This window comes from Calidris pugnax, unplaced genomic scaffold (genome assembly GCF_001431845.1).
Source record: "Calidris pugnax isolate Ruff unplaced genomic scaffold, ASM143184v1 scaffold304, whole genome shotgun sequence".
NCBI classification, from domain to species: Eukaryota; Metazoa; Chordata; class Aves; order Charadriiformes; family Scolopacidae; genus Calidris; species Calidris pugnax.
This window is the reverse complement of record NW_015091068.1, coordinates 54286-75194: the sequence shown is the minus strand read 5'-3', so window position 1 is coordinate 75194 and position 20909 is coordinate 54286. Positions and strand designations below refer to the sequence as shown.

The window sequence follows — 20909 nt, the reverse complement described above, 5'->3', positions numbered from 1 at the left end:
ATCATTGATAGGGCATAAGCAGAAAGGTGGCAGTTGATAATACTGTCCAGAAGCAGTGCACAGAGGCTTCAAGTGGAGTTCACAAGTGCTACATCCTTGTGAAAATACAGTAACCCAAAGCTGTAGGAAAAACAAAAATACCTGGCTCAATCTACAATCTGTTTTTTTGATGATTTTGATCATGAGATTTGCTCTTCCTTTTTAGTGCAGATGTCAGCTTCATCTTTCATTCTGCTGCTGGCCAGGTTTTCAAGCTGTGATCTTTGAGTTTTATGCTGGGACTTGTCTAGCCCCACACTTCTCCTTCTCTGACATGTTCTGGGTAGAGATTTGCCTTAAAAATCAGATTTATTTTCATTAAAAGATACATATGTGACTTCAGTGTCTGTCCTGCAGTATCACGCTCCCTTAGGGCATGTGTTTTGACCTTACAGTTGTAAAATGAAACAATCATTTGCTAACTCTCTTGCTTCTTCTTCTTCTTTGTATCACTTATTTGCTTATTTGTAGGTAGGAAAAGCAACATATATAGCATGTCAACCTGGGAAATGTTTCTTAGATGAAGGAAAAAGAATACTATTTCACAGAGAGAACAAATGGATAGACAAAATGAGGATAATTCATCTTTTTCTCTGCTGTTTCACCTAACTTGGGCAAGATTTCTATTATGTGTTCATGGAGGTGGACCGGGCAATACCCAGAAGACCATCAATAGCAATCTCATGTAACTTATGACTTTCATTTCTCACTGGTGGAACTTTGAACACATGCAATCATCTTCCCAGTGGTCTTGGGAAGTGCTGTAATCCTGTGGAACGCTCTAATTTAGCAACTAGTTTTATCTCCTTAAGAATTTCTTTATACTAAGACTGTAACAACAATAATTTATTTATTTATTTATTAGCTGAGAAATGGAGAAGTTCATCAGCCTGACTCCACCTGCTGATCAAAGTAAATATGCATAATTTGTTTGCATAAGTAAAATTTTTCTTATCACTGATGTACTGAGGTACTTCCAATGCTTCTGCATTCTGTGTATCTTTATTCCTGTGATTCATGGTGTATAATTTATTGTCCCACCATCTCGTATCTCTTTCACAAGACATTACTGCCAAAAAATACTGTCCTATATATGTCCTTAATCTCTTTGGCCACATGGTTGCTGGTCACGCCCATATCTCTGCTTTCTATCTTAACTACTAAACTGGTACAATTTTCTGAGAAGAATGAAGAACGGGATGGTAAATACAGGCAGCTGTTTCACCAGGCAGATGTATTTTAAGCTTTGTACAAGGTTGTTTCTGGAATAATTAATAGTGTAGTCCTGGAGGATGCCAGATTCAGTCCCAGCTGCGGACAGACGGCAGAGATCCTCAGCAGCATTTTCTCTCAGTTTTCTGTCATTAGTCTTCTCTATTACAGCATTCAGTAGCAGTTACTGGTGTGAAGGGACAAGAAAAGTTGCCAAACCTTTCTGTACAGGACAGAGCAAAGGGGATCACTGCATCCGCTTTAATAGTCCTGATGCCAACAACAGCAATGCTGTGCAGTATATTTGGGAGACAGGAGATGACAAGTTCATTGAACGAAAGTTTCATGCTGGGATTTGGTATTCCTGTGAAGAAATTATAAATGAAGAAGGTGAGTAAAACCATGTAAATTTACTTAAGAAATTAATCAGAGTTCTTCCTACGTATTTGATGTCACCTTGCAGCAGAGCTGCAATATTGTGTATGCATTTTAAAGGAAAAAGGATCCGTAAAAAGTTGCTATTCTCTGGGAAGGAGAATCTTAGAGGGTACTACCTACTCAGTTCCTAAAAAATTCCTAATAAATTCTGCAAAGAACTTTAGAGGGACAGGTTGTAGTATAGATGAAAATTTTTATTTTATCCTCCTAACCAGAGCAACATGTTAATTTACTTTAACAAGAGAGTGCTTTTTTTTTTCTGTTGTTTTTAGTCCCTTAGGCAAAAATGAACATATTTGCCTTAAATGATTACTTATGGTCCCCTATGGCAACATAAAAAGCACAATGTAATTTTTTTGTTTTAAAAATCATTCAAACAATAAAATCTGTGAGATCTAAGTTATTTCATGGATTTCCTCTTAAGCAAAGATTTCTACTTTCTTACTGCAATCTCATCTTTCATAAATCAATGCAGAAGAAGATTATTTTCACCCTGCTAAAATATAATTTGGAGATTTACTAGTCATGACTGACTAAAATTCATGACTAAATGAAATTAGCTTGCCATTAAAGAAAGCTTCTAATTAATTTTGGATCTTTGTATAAGGGAATTGCTTTCTGGTTCAAAAAATAAGGCATTTATTGTAAGTCCAGATCAACATTAAGTTTTTCCCCTTATTGTCCTGATCAGTTTACAAATAACAACTAGAACAAAACTTCAGAGAAATCAAATCAGCTGTAATCTGTGCTATAAAATGCAAGTATTTTCTCATACCTGTCCTGAAAGTCCAGTTCTACCAGAAGGTTTTGTAAGTTATGACAATTTTAATAGCCAAATGTTGAAGATTGGCATCTCCAAAAGACATCTTTCAGGTGCTGATGGTTATGAATACAAGGGTTGTTTGATTTGCGCATCTGGTATGGCGGTTCTTGTTGTCCAACTCAATGCAGTTAGCAGCTGAAAAATCCAGAGCAGAGCAGAATTAATTCCAAGAGCTTTGTTCACAGCATCTGTGTGGAGATCAGGAGGTCACATGGGTTTGAAAATCAAAGCTTACATAAAGAACTTGGAATCAAGCTTAGAGGAAATTTGTGTGAGCAGCAGCCTTGTAGCTGTAAGGAGAGCAAGTCTTCGTTCACAAGATGGTATACAGGCTGCTAGTCTTTCAAAGGAGCTGATCATTTTCCCATTCTGGCTTTCACAACTACAACTTCCTGGACATCAATTCATAGCCTTTCTCTAAGTCTCCCAGTTTCTGGTTCTGCCTTGAAAAAGTCTGGAAGGATTCTCTCGCTAAGTAGGCTGATGTACCAGGGACTCTGTGTGTACAAACATACATCAGAAATAGTTTCTCCTGATCATCTCAGTTTGTGCTTTTATGATAGCTTTTGCATTTCCTGCTTTCTATTCATCTATTTCTTTAGATCATTACAGAATAAAAAATAATGAAGAATTTTATTTTAAATTTTTTTTTTTTTAGGTGAGAATTGTAGAAACTTCATCAGTCTGACTCCAGCTGCTGATCGAGGTAGATATGCATATTTTTTTAATGTAAATAAAACTTTCCTGATCACGTTTACCAACATGAATATTCTGTATTTTGATATCAAGAAAGTTTGCTTTAATCCCACGTAATTTTTGGTCCTTTGTTTAGTTTTTCAACTTCAAAATGGAGTCCACATGACTTAAAATAAGCATCTATGTCTTTTGAAAACGAGAAGACAGACTCAGTAACTGAGTCTCTTTATTGCAGCTTGTCACTGTGCACAAATAAATCAACATTTTTACAGTGTGAGAAAAAAATGAGATGTGGTTCTTAGTCACACAGACACAGACCTCAGAAAGCATGGGTTGATTATGGGCCCTGCCCTGAGAGCTCCTTACACATGAAACCACTGGTGGACATACTGCTGAAACTAACTCTGTGAACAGCATCAGCAAATGCCACAGGCACCTGCAGGTCAGATGAAGACACCTAAGACAGCACCTAGGTAACTGATAACCACACTGAGAAGCTGTCCCTGGGTAGTGAAATCCTGTGTGGAAATAGACTCCTGCCCTTCACAGAAGAACGAGTTCATATTCTACATGTGTGCATGACTCCAATGTGCACAAAACTCAGGATGCATCAAACTTACCCCTCCTGAGTCATACACATGCATTATTGCTGTTCAGTGCATATGTAATGCAATTTTAACTTATTTAAAATGTCAAAATGCAAACTCTCACAGCTGGAGCAGTTGATACTCTGGAGCCCCTGAACAAAATCAGATTTTTTTACAGAGACAAAGATGTCCTGGAGAAATAAACCTTGCCCAGAAACACCCACATATACCCTGGCCCAAGAATTTAATGTCTAAATGCCCTTTGAATCAAAGAAGTCCCACAGACACTATAAAAGCCTGCAGCAGGGGTTACTTACCACACAAACATTGTTTACTGCTATATATAGTGTTTTGTAATAAATTACATGTCTTAGCAATGTTCCTATTTTTAAGTTGTGATTGTTAGTATATACTTTCACATGAATTCACTATTTAAATTTGCAACCAGGTGTCTCAGGACAGACTTCTTTTTAATAAGGTTTGAGAGGGTTGTTGGCCAGTCCTTGCTACAGTCTGGACACAAGATCTCCTGCTCCTGACTATGGGACATTAGCATGCTAATACTAAAACAGCAGGCTGAGAAAATTTAATGGGAATATTAACTTCTTGTGTAAGATGTAATTAACAGATATTAAGAAAGAGATGAATTAGCAGATAATCAGATAAATGAATCTCTATGAAACATGGAGAGTGACTGGGCTCATGAAGGCTTCTCTGTCCAAAAAATTAAGATCCTGTTTGGTGGAAAATTTTATTTAATGACGGGATCCTCAAGCTATGTGGTTGTGTGGGCGGCCTTCCTGTTTGCTGCTGGATAACATGGTCTTCTGTTTTAGTACAGTTCTCTCTGGACTCAGCAGCTGTGGTGTCAACAACTAGATAATTGGATAGTAATTATTCTTTTTATATTAACTTTGGTTCATGGTAAATTTAGAATAGCTACTGAGTATAAAACCATAATACCCCACCTTGTATTGTAAGCTGCTTAAGTGTATAGCAGGAATGTGCAAGCACTCTTCTACTAAATGGCCAAATCAGTAGAGAGAATTATAATTTAGGGTGTCCCTTGAGCTTGAATTTTTCCTATAGGTGTTATAATAGCATCCTCACAGCCTTTGATTAATATTGTGTAAACAATATAAATGAAGAAGCAAGAAATGCTGAAAAACTACATGATTGCTTATAATATCAGTACTATTGATTTGGTTTTCCAGGGGTTTTATGGCTGTCTATTGTAGCAGAACTTCTGTACATCATTTTGCTTCTGACTGGAGCCATTCTTATGTCAGTAGAAATGTGCTACTACAGTACTGTCATTGACGGGCTAAAGATCAACGCCTTTTCTGCAGTAGTCACCGTATTAGCAGGTACAGTGAAGGATCTTGATGCATTACATCCAGAAAATGAAATATTGATAGACTTCCACCTGAAAACGAATAGCAGTGTCCAGTTTCAAAATTATTACAATACCTGTAGAGACAATACAAGATGGAGCAAAGCTTTATGGAAAATATTATTTTTGATTAATTAATTCTTAATAGAATTATTTTTATATCTTATTTATAGTTTTCATTATTTTAAACTTAATTATTTTCATTTTATAATTTTTTATTTCATTGTCAGGTTGATTGTCAAAGTTAAAAAAGTAATATACTCTTCTAAATAACTTGTTTTTTGTTTTTTTAATTTCCAACATGTTAAGACTAAAATTAGCAGTAGAGAAATTAAAATGGCACTTTCAAGAGGGAGTAAACTGTAATAATTGTTAGTAGAGAATTGTCATTAAAATTGTCTTTAATTTTCTGCATGTTACTTCTTAATCCACTGATATTTAATCACAGGATCCTAGGCAAATTGAATTTGGAAGAAACTTTAGGGGTCCCTAGTCCAATCTGAGGAATCTGGCCTGAATTCAGTGCTGACTTGTGTTGAGCAGGAGGAGGTTTGACCAGAGACTTCTCAAGGTGTCTTGCAGCCTGAAGTACTCTTTGATTCTGTCTATATTACAGAATTGCTACTGAGGAATGTTGCAGTAAAAACAGCAAATATGGGTATCATCAATGATGTTTCATAGAGTTATTCATTTTAGAGCCAGAAGCAATCATACTGGCTACTTACTATAATTTCTTGCGTAACATGTGCCACTGTGCTTTATACGGTCAGGATTTTTTCAAGTTCAAAGTATATACTTGGTGAAACTGTATCTTTTAGAATAGCATCTAATTGGAAGCAAACACCTGGCAGATGGCAAAGAATTAATCTCAAGATTATCTTTCTCTGACAAAATTTTGGACTTTGATCCTAATGCTAATGTTTCTTGATTTAGTGTTCATGCATTTGTGATTGTTGTGCCTTTTGTCATGAATTAAAGACTTTTTATTACACTTTTTCTTCTTAAACATAATCACACATTTAATTCATTGGCAGATGATTCCTTCCTCAGTTAACTTTCACACATTTGAAGGTTGCTATCTCAGCTCCCTGTAGTCCAGAGAGCAGTCCACAAACTTTGCTGCCTATGAACTCTGCTGGAATATCTCCTTTCTTTTGAGTGACTTTCCTAAAAGGTGCTCAACTAGGTAAAAATCTCTATTATCACTGGTTCTACTAATTGTTCAAAAAAAGCCCTGTTTCTCCTGTATCTCACCAAACCTCGTGATCCACTGTCATGTCTATTTCCAAAGAAAGAGTATCAAAATTTATTCAACTCTTTAGATGGTTTTCCCCACTCTTAGCAACTTTCCTCTCTCCCAGTAATCATAATTATTCACTTTTATTAATATTCGTTTTGCTTTGGCATGTGCAGTATTATGGAGGCTTACACAGCAGGCAGCAAGCTTTTCCTGGACATTATGTTTCCTTCTGTTAGTAAAATTTCTTGAAATATTAAAAAGTTGAAGAGCACCTGTCTTAGCTGTTAAACTTATGTCTAAATTTTGTATAGATATAAACTAAATCTGGTTGCCCTAATCTGTAATGAAGATGCAGTTTGTTGTACAAACTTGCTCTCAATTCTAGCAGACAAATGTAAATTAAAATTCAGCTACTGGAATTAGTAACTGCATAATTCTAGCTATATTGAAAGCACACAATTAAAAAAAACCTGTTACAGTATTTAACCATTGGAAAAAAAAACATATTAAAGCTAGTGTTTGATTTCTCAGTTCCCTCAGTCTTTAGCTTAGACTGAATAAAATCCTAAAGTGTATGTTTTAACTTGTGCAGAACATGGTGACTTAAAAGAAGTCACATTGTGACGTTTTCTCATCATACTTGTGTAGGTTTTTAATGTCCCACACACAGCTTATGACTCTACAGAACTTATTATTCTAATTTGTGAGTGTTTTCTCTTAAATACATGTGCATTGCTAGTTAATTGCACTACTATGAAGTTTGCAGAGGATGAGAGCCAACCAACTTGTTTCCTTTTAAATTCTATGGGCTGCATGCCCCATTGCTCCCTTCAATTCCTCTAATATACAGAGTAGGTGTTAAGGAACTGTTTTAGTGATTGTATTGCCATGTACATGACACATAAATACACTTAGATTAAAGTCTGGTATTTTCAAGTGATTTATATAATTCAGATACTTCATATAATATTCTTCAGGAGCTCAAGGGACAACTGCAAAAAATTGACAAAGAATGTCCTCAATTTGCATTTTCTGATGTTCTTTTGCTATTATATTTTTAGGTCTTCTGGGCATGGTTGCTCACATGATGTACACAACTGTATTTCAAATGACTGTAAATCTTGGTCCTGAAGACTGGAGGCCTCACACATGGGATTATGGCTGGTCCTATTGGTACCTATTCATTTATATGTGGTTCTTCCATTGCATTTCAGTCACTTCACCCTATGTTCAGTGAATGTATACCTAATTTATAGGTAATGGGTCTACCTTATTTCACTGCTGGGGATGCAGTTTAATAACCAGCTGTTTCTCTCCAAATTCGTTTGACTTAGATTACCACACAGAATGTATAAGATTGTGAGTTTTTCATTTGCCATCCTTTAGACAGGACAGAGACCTCCAGCTGCTCTGCACAAAGCAGAGGTTCTTTAACCCTCATCTCCAAAGATAATGGCCTTGCTAAAGTTGTTTAAAGATGCCAGCTTTAGCCATTTAGGCTGAATTTTTCCTTATCAGTTATATGCTTCATGTTGTTGCATCTGGAATTTCAGACAAGATAGTTAAAATTTTTGAAGACAGGCCTAGTTAAAAGCACATTATTTTGGCCCTGTAAATAATTGCAACATATCCTCTGAGGAGATCTAGTCAATTTATTAAGAAAGAGTGCTCTTTAAGCAATTTTTACTATAACACTGTGTCTTTAAAAATCCAACAAATCTGATCAATAGGAAGCATTGGAATGCATTTGAATGTTCAGGTGTTGGAAAGTGCTATTTCCCTAACTGTAAATGAGAAAATGAGTAGGAATAGCTGCATTAGGTTAAATCAAAAGTCTGTATTTTGGGTCAGAAGGGAAGTGCTCAGTCTGATTGTCTCCTTCATACATGCTCTGACAGCCCAGATCACAACTCATTGTCACTCATTCTTGTTGCTCTTTCTACTTGTATTGTACCGTTAGTGGGAGATGTGGAGGTTGGAGGTTGTCTTGGACTTAGCTATCATGAAATGGTCAAGCTTTCAATTCTTAGTGAGGTAAGGAAGGGGCTTGGACTTCTGGAGGGCGGACTTTAGCTTGTTCATAACCCTAGATGTGAGAATCCCTTGGGAGATAATCCTGCAGGGCAAAGGGATCCAGGGAGGCCTGACGCTCTTCAAGAGGGAAATCCTAAAGGCCCAGGAGCAGGCTGTCCCCATGAGGCGCAAAATTAAAGGCTGGGGAAAATGGCTGGCCTGGTTGAACAAAGAGCTTTTGATGGGTCTTAGGGAAAAAAGGAGGGTTTACCACCTTTGGATGAAGGGACAGGCAACTCAGGAGGAGTACAGAGACCTTGTTAGGTTATACAGAGAAAAAATTAGGAAGACAAAAGCCCAGCTGGAACTCAACAGGGCCATTAATATAAGGGACAACAAAAAAGTTTTTATGTCAACAAAAAGAGAGTCAGGGCGAATCTCCATCCCTTACTGAATGTGGGGGGAAACATTGCGACCAAGGATGAGGAGAAGGCTGAGATACTTAATGCCTTCTTTGCCTCTGTCATCAATAGTCGGACCAGCTACCCCCAGGGCATTCAGCTTCCTGGGCTGGAAGATAAGGATGGAGAGCAGAACAACCAGGAGGAAGTAGTTAATGATTCAGGAGCAGGCTGTCCCCATGAGGCGCAAAATTAAAGGCTGGGGAAAATGGCTGGCCTGGTTGAACAAAGAGCTTTTGATGGGTCTTAGGGAAAAAAGGAGGGTTTACCACCTTTGGATGAAGGGACAGGCAACTCAGGAGGAGTACAGAGACCTTGTTAGGTTATACAGAGAAAAAATTAGGAAGACAAAAGCCCAGCTGGAACTCAACAGGGCCATTAATATAAGGGACAACAAAAAAGTTTTTATGTCAACAAAAAGAGAGTCAGGGCGAATCTCCATCCCTTACTGAATGTGGGGGGAAACATTGCGACCAAGGATGAGGAGAAGGCTGAGATACTTAATGCCTTCTTTGCCTCTGTCATCAATAGTCGGACCAGCTACCCCCAGGGCATTCAGCTTCCTGGGCTGGAAGATAAGGATGGAGAGCAGAACAACCAGGAGGAAGTAGTTAATGATTTGCTTATGCACCTGGACACGCATAAGTCTATGGGGCCGGAGGGGATTCACCCAAAGGTTCTCAGGGAGCTGGCAGGAGAGCTCACCAAGCCTCTCTCCATTATCTGTCAACAATCTTGGTCAACAGTTACCACCTTTGGATGAAGGGACAGGCAACTCAGGAGGAGTACAGAGACCTTGTTAGGTTATACAGAGAAAAAATTAGGAAGACAAAAGCCCAGCTGGAACTCAACAGGGCCATTAATATAAGGGACAACAAAAAAGTTTTTATGTCAACAAAAAGAGAGTCAGGGCGAATCTCCATCCCTTACTGAATGTGGGGGGAAACATTGCGACCAAGGATGAGGAGAAGGCTGAGATACTTAATGCCTTCTTTGCCTCTGTCATCAATAGTCGGACCAGCTACCCCCAGGGCATTCAGCTTCCTGGGCTGGAAGATAAGGATGGAGAGCAGAACAACCAGGAGGAAGTAGTTAATGATTTGCTTATGCACCTGGACACGCATAAGTCTATGGGGCCGGAGGGGATTCACCCAAAGGTTCTCAGGGAGCTGGCAGGAGAGCTCACCAAGCCTCTCTCCATTATCTGTCAACAATCTTGGTCAACAGGAGAGGTACCAAATGACTGGAGGGTGGCCAATGTGATGCCCATCTACAAGAAGGGCTGGAAGGAGGATCCAGGAAACTATAGGCCTGTCAGCCTGATCTCGGTACTGGGAAACATCATGGAGAGGATCATCTTGAGTGAGCTCTCACAGCAAGTGCAGGGCAGGCAAGGGATCAGGGTCGGCCAGTATGGGTTTATGAAAGGGAGGTCCTGCTTAACCAACTTGATCACTTTCTATCACCATGTGACCCACCTTCTTGATGAGGGGAAGGCTGTGGACATTTTCTACCTGACCTTTGACACCATCCCTCACAGCATTCTCCTGGAGAAGCTGGCGAATCATGGAATAGACAAGTGTACTCTTCATTGGGTAAAAAACTGGCTGGATGCCTGTGCCCAGAGAGTTGTGATTAATGGGGTGAAATCTTGGTGGCCAGTCACCCAATGGTGTCCCTCAGGGCTCGGTTCTGGGGCCAAATAAAGATATTGTTTAATATCTTTATTGATGATCTAGCTAAGGGGATTGAGTGAACCCTCAGTAAATTTGCAGATGACACAAAACTAAGTGGGAGCGTTGATCTGCTTGAGGGTCGGAAGGCTATACAGAGGGATCTGGACAGAATGGATCAATGGGCCATGGCCAATGGGATGAGGTTTAATAAGGCCAAGTGCCAGGTCCTGCATTTCGGTCACAACAATCCCAGACAATGCTACAGGCTTGGGGAAGAGTGGCTAGAAAGCTGCCCAGCAGAAAAAGACCTAGGAGTGTTGGTGGACAGCCAGCTTAACATGAGCCAGCAGTGTGTCCAGGTGGCCAAGAAAGCCAACGGCATCCTGGCCTGGATCAGGAATAGCGTGGCCAGCAGGAGCAGGGCAGTGATGGTGCCTCTGTACTGGGCACTGGTGAGGCCTCACCTCGAGTGCAGTGTTCAGTTCTGGGCCCCTCACTAGAGGAAGGATATTGAGCTGCTGGAGCGTGTCCAGAGGAGAGCCACCAAGCTGGTGGAGGGGTCTGGAGACCCCATTGCCTTCTACAGCTACCAGAAAGGAGGGTGTAGAGAGGTGGGTGTTGGCCTCTTCTCCCAAGGGAATAGCGACAGGACCAGAGAAGGTCGTCAGGCACTGGAACAGCCTGATCAGTGAGGTGGTGGAGTCACCTTCCCTGGAGGTATTTAAGAAACATGTAGACATGATACTTCAGGGCATGGTCTACTGCACAAGATTGTTGGTTTTTGTCTGTCTGTGGGTGAGTGTGGTGTAGGTGTGTGTGGTTGTGGTTGGTTGTTTTTTGTGCTGTTTTTTTTGTTGCTGTTGGTTGGTTGGTTGGGGTTGGTTTTTTTTTTGTGGTTGGACTCGACGTCAAAGGTCCCTTCCAACCATGAATATTCTGTGATTCTGTGATTATCGAACAAAAGCTTATAGCTGCATGCAGTTTTTACAATCCCGTCTCACTAGGGATTTTTGTGGCGAAATAGGCTGTCTTTTGTGCTGTTACTTTTCAGCTTCCTAATAACTCAGATCTCACATTCCTCTGCATCTTTCCAGGAGTCTGTTTCCCAGGCAACAGCAGTTTGTTTGAAGCTGTTGCTGCATGTGTATAAATGGAGATGTTTCTCTAGTGCTTTTAGAGCACTGAACGATGGTCCTGCTCAGTACTCCCAAATTGGAGATTAGCCAGATCATGACAAATGAGGTATCTTATCCTGTTTGTCCAGCAGATGAAGTGACGCAGCACCTGTATGTCACCAATTTGCTCAAAGTGGAAAGGATGGTCCCCGTTCTGTCAGGAAAAAATGGTCTGAGAAGGTCCAATACCATGTATCCAGCCAACACCCAGGTCAATGTTCAGGTTCCTAAGTAGTTGCTACTGTCCAAGGGCTATGGATGCCCTCAACTGGTATCATAGGAGCTGTGCAGAATCCTCAAATAGCGCCTTCTTTCTTCTTTTCAGACTTGATACTTTTAGCTTCTATGACTCTCACTGCTTCCATTCATTCATGTTTTTGTACTTGCAATATTAATTTGGTTTCCCTGGTTTGGGGCTCTGATGTCTTTTCTGGAAGGCGCTTCAATTTCTTTCATGAATGTGGTTAGGCCTGTTTTACTCTAAAATCGGTAAGAACAGTGAACAGTGAAAAGAGGAGTGTTCCTTTGTTACTTCCTCCTTCCTAAGTGAATGGAAACAGAAAACCACAGACTTGTATTGAGGAGCCTGTTCCCTCCTTTCCATCCCACTGGGAAGAGAAGAAAAACACCCAAATCATTTTCACTATTGCTGTTACTGACACAATTCTATTGATGCCACTATTGTCACCGTCGTCATGTGCATCACCGATGTCATCACTACTGTCACTACAGCCAGTCTTCTCCTGAGCACCTGGACTTTCATCATGTATACACTCAGGAACTGAAGATTTCATGGCTGTCCTCTGACTCAGTGCAGCCTGTACCACTGAATGCCCAAAGAAATACTTCTACCAACACAAGACTTTCCAAGCCATCAGTACCTGCATACAGGAAGACATTGAGGAGGATAGGGTCTGTGGTGCCTTTTTTCTAATCAACTGTATGCTCTATTTTTCTATCAAGATTCACTTCCTCCTTTACTTTTCTCAGCCTAAACGGCACCTACATGGCCCTGTTTGATAGTAATCTAAAAATAAAGCAAGCCATACATAGAGGTGCCCAACTCCCTCCTCCCAGATGTTTCCATTGGTTTCTTTCCTCTTATCTCCTTTGATATATAATAATAATATGGTGTCTCTTCTGATAACCTACATTTGCACCTCCCTGTTGCATTAAACCCCATCTTCAGCCTCCCTTAGCTGCTTCCATTGACTACATGTGAGAATCTCATCTGATGGTAAGAGAGGAAGGATGCTGAAGCTATTTGTCTTTTACAAGGGGAAAGAGAACAGAAGCCAAAAAAAGGAGCATCAATGATTTTAACTGACACTCCTTTTCTAATTACCTTTTCTAATTCCAACTGGACTCTGCACCACTGATCACAACTCTCTGCCACTCAGCCACTTCTCACTCCACCTCACTGTTCACCCATCCAACCCACACTTTCTGAGCTTAACTGTGAGGATGTTACAGGAGACAGTGTCAAAAGCCTTGCTGTAGTCAAGACAGACAAGATCCATTGCTCTTCCATCATCCACCAAGCCAGACATTCTATTGTAGAAGGTTATCACATTGATCAAGCATGACTTCCCCTTGGTGAATCTATGCTGATCACTCCCAATGACTTTTTTTTTCTTCTACATGCTTAGAGATGACATCCAGGATGATCTGTTCCATAACCTTTCCAGGGATGGAGGTGAGGCTGACTAGGCTGTAGTTTCCTGGATCTTTCTTCTTGCCCTTTTTGAAGACTGGAGTAACATTGGCTTTCCTCCAGTCCTGAGGCACCTCTCCTGTTCTCCGTGACTTTTCAAAGATGATGGAGAGCAGCTTTGCAATAACATCTGCCAATTCCCTCAGCACTTGCGGGTGCATCCCATCAGAGTGCATGGATTTGTGGGTGTCAAGTTTTCTTAAATGATCTCTAACCTGATGCTCCACAATCGAGGGACAGTCTTCCTTACTCCAGGCTCTCTCTGCTACCTCTAGGAGGAGGGTCTGGGGTTCTTGAGGGCCAGCCTTAGCAGTAAAGACTGAAACAAAGAAGGCATTTAGTAACTCTGCTTCTCTGCATCCTCCATGACTAGGGCACCCACTTCATTCAGCAGTGGATCCACATTTTCCCTTGTCTTCCTTTTACTGTTGATGTACTTGAAGAAGCCCTTCTTATTGTCTTTGATATCTCTTGCCAGGTTTAATTCCAAGTGGGCCTTAGCCTTCCTCATTGTATCCCTGCATACTCTGTCAATGCTCCTATACCTTTCCCAAGTGGCCAATCCTTTTTTCCACTTTCTATAAAATACCTTCTTCCATCTGAGTTTTTCCAGAAGTTTCTTGTTCATCAATGTAGGTTTCCTGCATCCTTTGACTGATTTCTTGTTCCTAGGGATGCAGCGATCTTGAGGTTGGAGGAAGCAGTGCTTAAATATTAGCCAGCTCTCTTGCACCCCCCCTTCCTTCTAGAGCCTTAGCCCATGGGATTCCTTGAAGTATGTGTTTGAAGAGGCCAAAGTCAGTTCTCCTGAAGTTTAGGGGTTTAGTTCTACTTTTTGCCCTGCTTCTTCCACGCAGGATTGTGAACTCCGCATGCATGGTCACTGCAGCCAAGGTTACCCCCAACCAGGAACCAGATTAAGCAAGGTAAAACCTAGATAGAATTAAATTTGGCCAGGGACATCAAGGAAAACAAGAAAAACTTTTATAAATACGTCAGAGATAAAGGCAAGACTAGGGAAGATGTGGTCCTTCTCTGGAAGGAAACAGGAGACCTGGTCACCCAGGATATGGAGAAGGCTGAGGTACTGAATGATGACTTTTTTGCCTCGGTCTTCACTGACAAGGGTTCTAAGAATACCACGCAAGTTGCAGAAGGCAAAAACAGGGGCTATGAGAATGAATAATTGCCCACTGTAGGAGAAGACCAGGTTTAAGACCATCTAACAAACCTGAAGCATAAGTCCACGGGACCTGATGAAATCCATCCATGGGTCCTAAGGGAGCTGGTGGATGAAACTGCTAAACCGCTTTCCATTACACTTGAAAAGCCATTGCAGTCGGGTGAAGTTCCCAATAACTGAAAAGGGGAAACATACCCCCCATTTTCAAAAAGGGAAAAAAGGAAGACTCAGGCAACTACAGGCCGGTCATTCTCACCTCCGTGCTAGGCAAGACCATGGAGCAGATCCTCCTGGAATCTCTGGTAAGGCACATGGAAAATAAAGAGGTGATTGGTGACAGCCAATATGGCTTCACCAAGGGCAAGTCATCCTTGACAAATTTGGTGACCTTCTATAATGGCATTTTCAAAAAGGGAAAAAAGGAAGACTCAGGCAACTACAGGCCGGTCATTCTCACCTCCGTGCTAGGCAAGACCATGGAGCAGATCCTCCTGGAATCTCTGGTAAGGCACATGGAAAATAAAGAGGTGATTGGTGACAGCCAATATGGCTTCACCAAGGGCAAGTCATCCTTGACAAATTTGGTGACCTTCTATAATGGCGTTACAGCATTGGTAGATAAGGGGAGAGCAACGAACATCATCTACCTAGACTTATGCAAAGAGTTTTACACTGTCTCACATGACATCCTGGTCTTAAAATTGGAAAGGCATGGATTTTATGGATGGACCACTCGGTGGATGGGGAACTGGCTGGATGGCCGCACTCAAAGGGTTGTGGTCAATGGCTCAATGTACAAGTGGTGACCACTGCATAGTGGCATTCATCAGGGGTCAATACTGCGACCAATACTGTTTAACATCTTTGTCAGAGACACAGACAGTGGAATTGAGTGCACCCTCAGCAAGTTTGCCAATGATGCCAAGCTGTGTGTCATGCTTGACATGCTGGAGGGAAGGGATGCCATCCAGAGGCAACTGCATAGGCTTGAGAGGTGAGCCTGTGCAAACCTCATGAAATTTAATAAAGCCAAGTGCAAGGTGCTGCACCTGGGACATGGCAATCCTAAGCACAAATACAGGTTGGGCAGAGAATAGATTGAGAGCAGCTCTGAGGAGAAGGACTTGGGGGTACTGTGGATGAAAAGCTGGACATGAACTGGCAATGTGGGCTGGCAGCCCAGAAAGCCAACTGCATCCTGGGCTGCATCAAAAAAAGCATATTCAGCAGGTCAAGGGAGGTGATTCTGCCCCTCTATTCCACTCTCATGAGGTGCCACCTGGAGTACTGTGTCCAGCTCTGGATTTCTCAGCACATGAAGGACATGGACCTGTTGGAATGAGTCCAGAGGAGGATCACAAAGATGATCAGAGTGCTGGAGCACCTCTCCTATGAAAATAGTCTGAGACAGTTGGGGTTGTTCAGCATGGAGAAGAGAAGGCTCTGGGGAGAACTTAGAGCCCCTTCCACTCCCTAAAGGGACTCCATGAAAGCTGGGAACCCTTGATCAGGGAGTGGAGCCATAGGACAAGGAGGAATGGTTTTAAACTGAAAGAGAGGAGATATACGTCAGATATTAGGAATAAATTTTTCGCTGTGAGGCACCAGAATAGGTCATCCAGAGAAGTTGTGGATGTCCCATCACTGGAAGTTTTCAAGACCAGGTTGGATGGGGCTTTGAGCAACCTGGTCTAGTGGGAGGTGTCCCTGCCCATGGCAGGGGGCTTGAAATTCGATGATCTTTAAGGTTCTTTCCAACTCTAACCATTCTATGATTCTATAACCTTCACCCTCAACCTCCAACCAGACCTTCTTTGTTTGTTAGTACAAGGTCCACCAGAGCACCTCTCCTCATTGGTTCATCCACCACCTATGTCAAAAGTTATCATCAGTGCTCTGAAGAAATCTCCATGACTGTGCATGCCTGGCTGTGTTGTCTGTCCAGCAAATATCAGGGTAGCTGAAGTCCCCCATGAGAACCAGGGCCTGTGTCATCCAGCTGTCTGTAGAAGGTCTCATTGACTTCCTCTTCCTGATCCCGTGGTCTGAGGTAAAAACCCACAACAGTGTCTCCCATATTAGCCTGCTCCTTAATTCTTACCCATAAGCCCTCAACACATTCTTCACCCTCCCCTAGGCAGAGCTCACTACATTCCAGTTGCTCTGTCACATAGAGAGCATCTCTATTACCATGCCCCGCTGGCCTGTCTTTCCTAAAAAGGATGTAGACATCTATGGCAGCATTCCAATCATGTGAGCTATCCCACCATGTCCCTGTAACTGCAGTGAGAGCATGGCCCAGTGATTGCACACAGATCTCTACTTCCTGTTTATTCCCCATGCTGTGTGCATTGGTGTACAGGCATTTCAGAGAGGCAGCTGAGAGTGAGGGTTTTCCTGGAAGGAGCAAGAAGTTCTGTCACAGCCATCCACACCCTTGAGGTGGTTGGCCTTCTGGATCTTGTCTTGAGAGTCAGCTAAGGAATATTTGTCACTGCTGTTGTTAGCCTGGCTTATTTCCCAGATTGCTTGAGCATTGTCACCCTGGACCCCACCCCTCAAGTTCTTCAGTTTAAAGCCTGTTTCAACAAGTTGGCCAGCCTAGTGCTAAATATTCCCTTGCCCCTTCTAAACAGGTGGATACCCTCCCTCTCTAACAGGCCATAATCATCAAAAAATGTCCCATTGTCATAAAAACCAAAGCCCTCATGATAGCACCAGCCATATAGCCAGGAGTTGGTATGCATTGTCAGCCCTTTTCTGGCTGCTCCCTTTCCTCTGGCTGGTAAAATGGAGGAGAAGATAACTTGGGCACCAGTTTTTTTCACTTGTACTCCCAGGGCTTTATAGCCTTCCTTAATTGTGACCAGGTTCTGGCTTGCAGTCACATTCATGCCCACGTGAAGGAGTAACAGTGGGTAAGAGACTGCTCTTGGCAAGTTGTGGCACCATGTCAGCAACATCTCGAACCTTAGCTCCCGGGAGGCAGCATACCTCACGTGACTCCCTGTTATGGCAGTAGATGGGTGCCTCAGTGCCCTTTAACAGGGAGTCACCCTCTACTAGCACTCATCCTTGGTTTTTTTCTATGTGTACTCTGTGCTGCCAGTGCAGGTCCACCTGGCAGACTTTGCTCCTGGTTGTCTGCTAAAGCTTAGTATCTATTTTTAGTTTTGATGCCAGAGGGTGGGGGCTGAATAACAGAGGGTAGGGGCCGAACTTCATCAGTTCTCTCTAGTCAGGTGGGAAACTGCCCATTTTTTCCAAATTTTGCATGGAAAAGCAAAATTTCTGTCAAAAACTTTGAAGAATCCCACTGATATCCTCGTATTGTTGAAGAAGGTAATTTATTTCTGTCCTTTGTTTTTTTTCTCTTTTAACATAGTATTGGTCTACAAGAGAATCTGCTCAGAAGGGATTAATTTCTTTCAGTTCTTGCTAAGAGGCTTTTATAGAAATTTTCTTGAAATTGGTTTGTCTTATGTCATTGAGTCCTTCAAAGTGTTCAACAGATGGATTAGGAAAAGAACCTTAAACAAAAGCTGTGCTTCATAATATCAGTTCTATCAATTCTTCTACTGATGCTACTGTGCTTAAGTTATTCAGCCAAAATTGTCTTTTTTGTGAATCAGGACTACTGAAGACCTATCCATGGTTGGCTTAATCCATGGGTTACATACCACCACAGGTAGGCCTGCTGTCCCATTCCTGCTCCATTTTCATGGGGAGGTAAATCTGTCTCCTTCTGTTGATTTTCCCCTATTCTTGCTATCTCTTTGTTCTAAAAGCTCCTCTGTGGCTCCCCACATTTCAGAGTTAGTCAGGGTATAGTTTGACTGACTTTAGGAGCAAAGATAGTTTAAGCTGCTCTTCACTGCTTCTAGGAGACCTTCATATATACATGCCATACTCCACCACCCTCAAATTCTTTCAATACATCTGCTTGCCTGATCACCCTGGAAGCTGATCCTGGACAAAAATAATGAGGAAAAAAAAAAAAAAAGGAGCTATTTAAAAACCTAAATGAGTTTGTTGAACTACAGCAAAGACATGGGAACAAACAGCTCTGAGGGAGAAGAGAGATAAGCAGGAGTTTCTTAAGCTGATTTCTCCACCAAAGTACCTGTTTTGTTAGATAACCATGACCTTGTCACATTAAGAAAAGCTCTGATGAGTAACTTCCTCCATTGTGAGCTTCAATTCATTACATTGTGGCCATATTTTCACATGCTACTTATACACTTCCAGCATCCATTCCCACTCAAGTAGTCTGGATGTTTCACACATTTTTAGCAAATTGTACCATGACATCATTTTTTAGTTCCGTCTTAAGGTTATACTTTCAACATTTCAGAGTTCATATTCTTTTCTCTCTGTTTAGTCGTGGCCTGTATTTTCTCAGGAATGCATTTCGGTATTCTAAGCCTGCTTTAGTCAGCTGTTTAACCCTTTTATTTTTAATCCTTTTGGATTACTGGCACACTTTTTTCTCAGTGTCACCTGTGAGATCTGTAGTCTCAAAAACTGCACCTTTTGATTTTTATGCATTTTCATTTTTTATAGTTCCTCTTTCTGATATTAAGCTTATTCATTAAGCAGGAATGCTAAATGTGAATATTATAACCAATATGTAGAGATCAAATACATAAGTCAGGTATGTGGATAGTCATTCACCAAGAATCTATTCCTCCCCCGTCATGCTCCTTTCTCCCTAATATACACCAATCCAATCACATGTGTGCATTATTTTCAAAAATAAAATTGAAGGATGTGAATATGAAAATGTTCTGCTAATTTCTGATAAACCTTTTTGTTTATAGCCTCGCATGGGCTTCCTTCGCGTGTTGTATGGCTGCAGCTGTCACCACTATTAACAAATATACAAAAACTATTTTGGAATTCAAGCACAAAAGAAAAATGCTGGAAAGGAACTTAAAGATTAAATACAAGTTTCCTGATCATTCAGCTCCAGAGAAAGCTTGCAATGTGTATGTGAACTCTTTTCACAACTGTACAGAGGACCCTGCACACCCAATAAAAGGCTTGCGTCACCTGGCAACTATTTCAGTTCTGTAAATTTGAACCGTATCTCAAGGCATCCTGTAAATCATAATACTAGATCAGAATGAAACAGTATTAATTAATAAAAATGTGTACTTGTGTAGCATTGGTTAATTTTATTAATAAAGAAATGATATTTTCATGGATGTTTTAAGGAGGTTTTAGTATTGGAAAAGTAGATTCGGGTGTCTCAGTTCAGAAAAAGACAGTGACACAGGTCCTCCACTGCTCTGATTTTTAAGCAGTCTGTAATGCTAATATAAAGTATGTGAGTTAGAATTTCATAGTATTATGGATTTCCACACTAATTCTTTATTGAAAAGACTGTAAAAAATCCCATCCCAAAACCAAAAACCCAAAAAGAGCAGAGCAGCAAATAAGGCAGCCTGCATGTGGTGCATGGCTTGAATGATTTGTTTTCTAGTAAAGGTACAATCTCTGAGGGTAAATGTGTGTATTACGGTTTATGCTTCAAGAGTTTAACCATATGACTAGTGGTAGGATTTCTTGTGAAAGAAAGGCTAATAGAGGAAGACGCTTTCAGTGTAAATACTGCTCATTTAAAATGGCTAGGAAGGCAAACAGAAATCTGGAAGATATGTGGTTGTAGACAGCATACAACTCACGTATGAAATTCTGTAGGTATAATTCTGACAACAGTGTCATAAAGAATCAAAATTTGATTTGTGATTATTATAGATGAAGAATGATCTACAATCATGTTAAAGATGGGAAAATAGAAAATGATCTTCATAGATCAGGAGTACGCAGCTGCTCCCCTCTGAGGTTCAATGTGGAGCTTCCCCATGGAACTGAGAAATGTGCGCCTACTCTGTTGGACACCAGTTTCTCTTCATTCTTGTATGAATCCTCCTGCTAATGAGCCCACTAGGAAATATTACTTGTGAACACTGGCTGGCAGAGGCCTTACAGAGTATACCGAGAAGCTGTGGGCTTTAGAAAAATCACTATAAATTTTTTTTCAGGCAAAACAATCCTAACATAAGTATAGTCTGAACTTGTTAAGCCAGCAGGATCTGTAGTAGGTCAGTTTATGGCTAGTGATAAGGTGGAGCTGATAATAGATTAGCACAATTAAAAACAATTAGCTCTGAAGGAAATCATGGGCCAATAGTGGCAGGAGAGGAAAATTGAGAGACAATAAAGTGAAAAAACAAATCAACACGTAAGCCAGTCT

General features: G+C 41.1%; 1 protein-coding gene across 1 annotated transcript; it reads left to right on the top strand.

Annotated features, from left to right (window-relative positions):
• The first annotated feature begins 1331 nt into the window (after positions 1-1331).
• GSG1L2 (GSG1-like 2) lies at positions 1332-19726 on the top strand. Its single transcript, XM_014956985.1, has 5 exons — positions 1332-1641; positions 3171-3218; positions 5010-5162; positions 7490-7601; positions 19471-19726. The coding sequence occupies exons 1-5, from the start codon at positions 1332-1334 to the stop codon at positions 19724-19726; spliced, it is 879 nt and encodes a 292-aa protein (XP_014812471.1).
• The last annotated feature ends 1183 nt before the right edge of the window (positions 19727-20909 follow it).

Excerpts from the sequence above, each read along its gene's own strand:
- GSG1L2 (XM_014956985.1), top strand. The coding sequence starts at position 1,332 with ATGCCAGATTCAGTCCCAGCTGCGGACAGACGGCAGAGATCCTCAGCA. Across the intron at positions 5,163-7,489 it reads AGTAGTCACCGTATTAGCAG|GTCTTCTGGGCATGGTTGCT; the intron begins GTACAGTGAAGG and ends TTATATTTTTAG. Across the intron at positions 7,602-19,470 it reads GATTATGGCTGGTCCTATTG|CCTCGCATGGGCTTCCTTCG; the intron begins GTACCTATTCAT and ends TTTTGTTTATAG.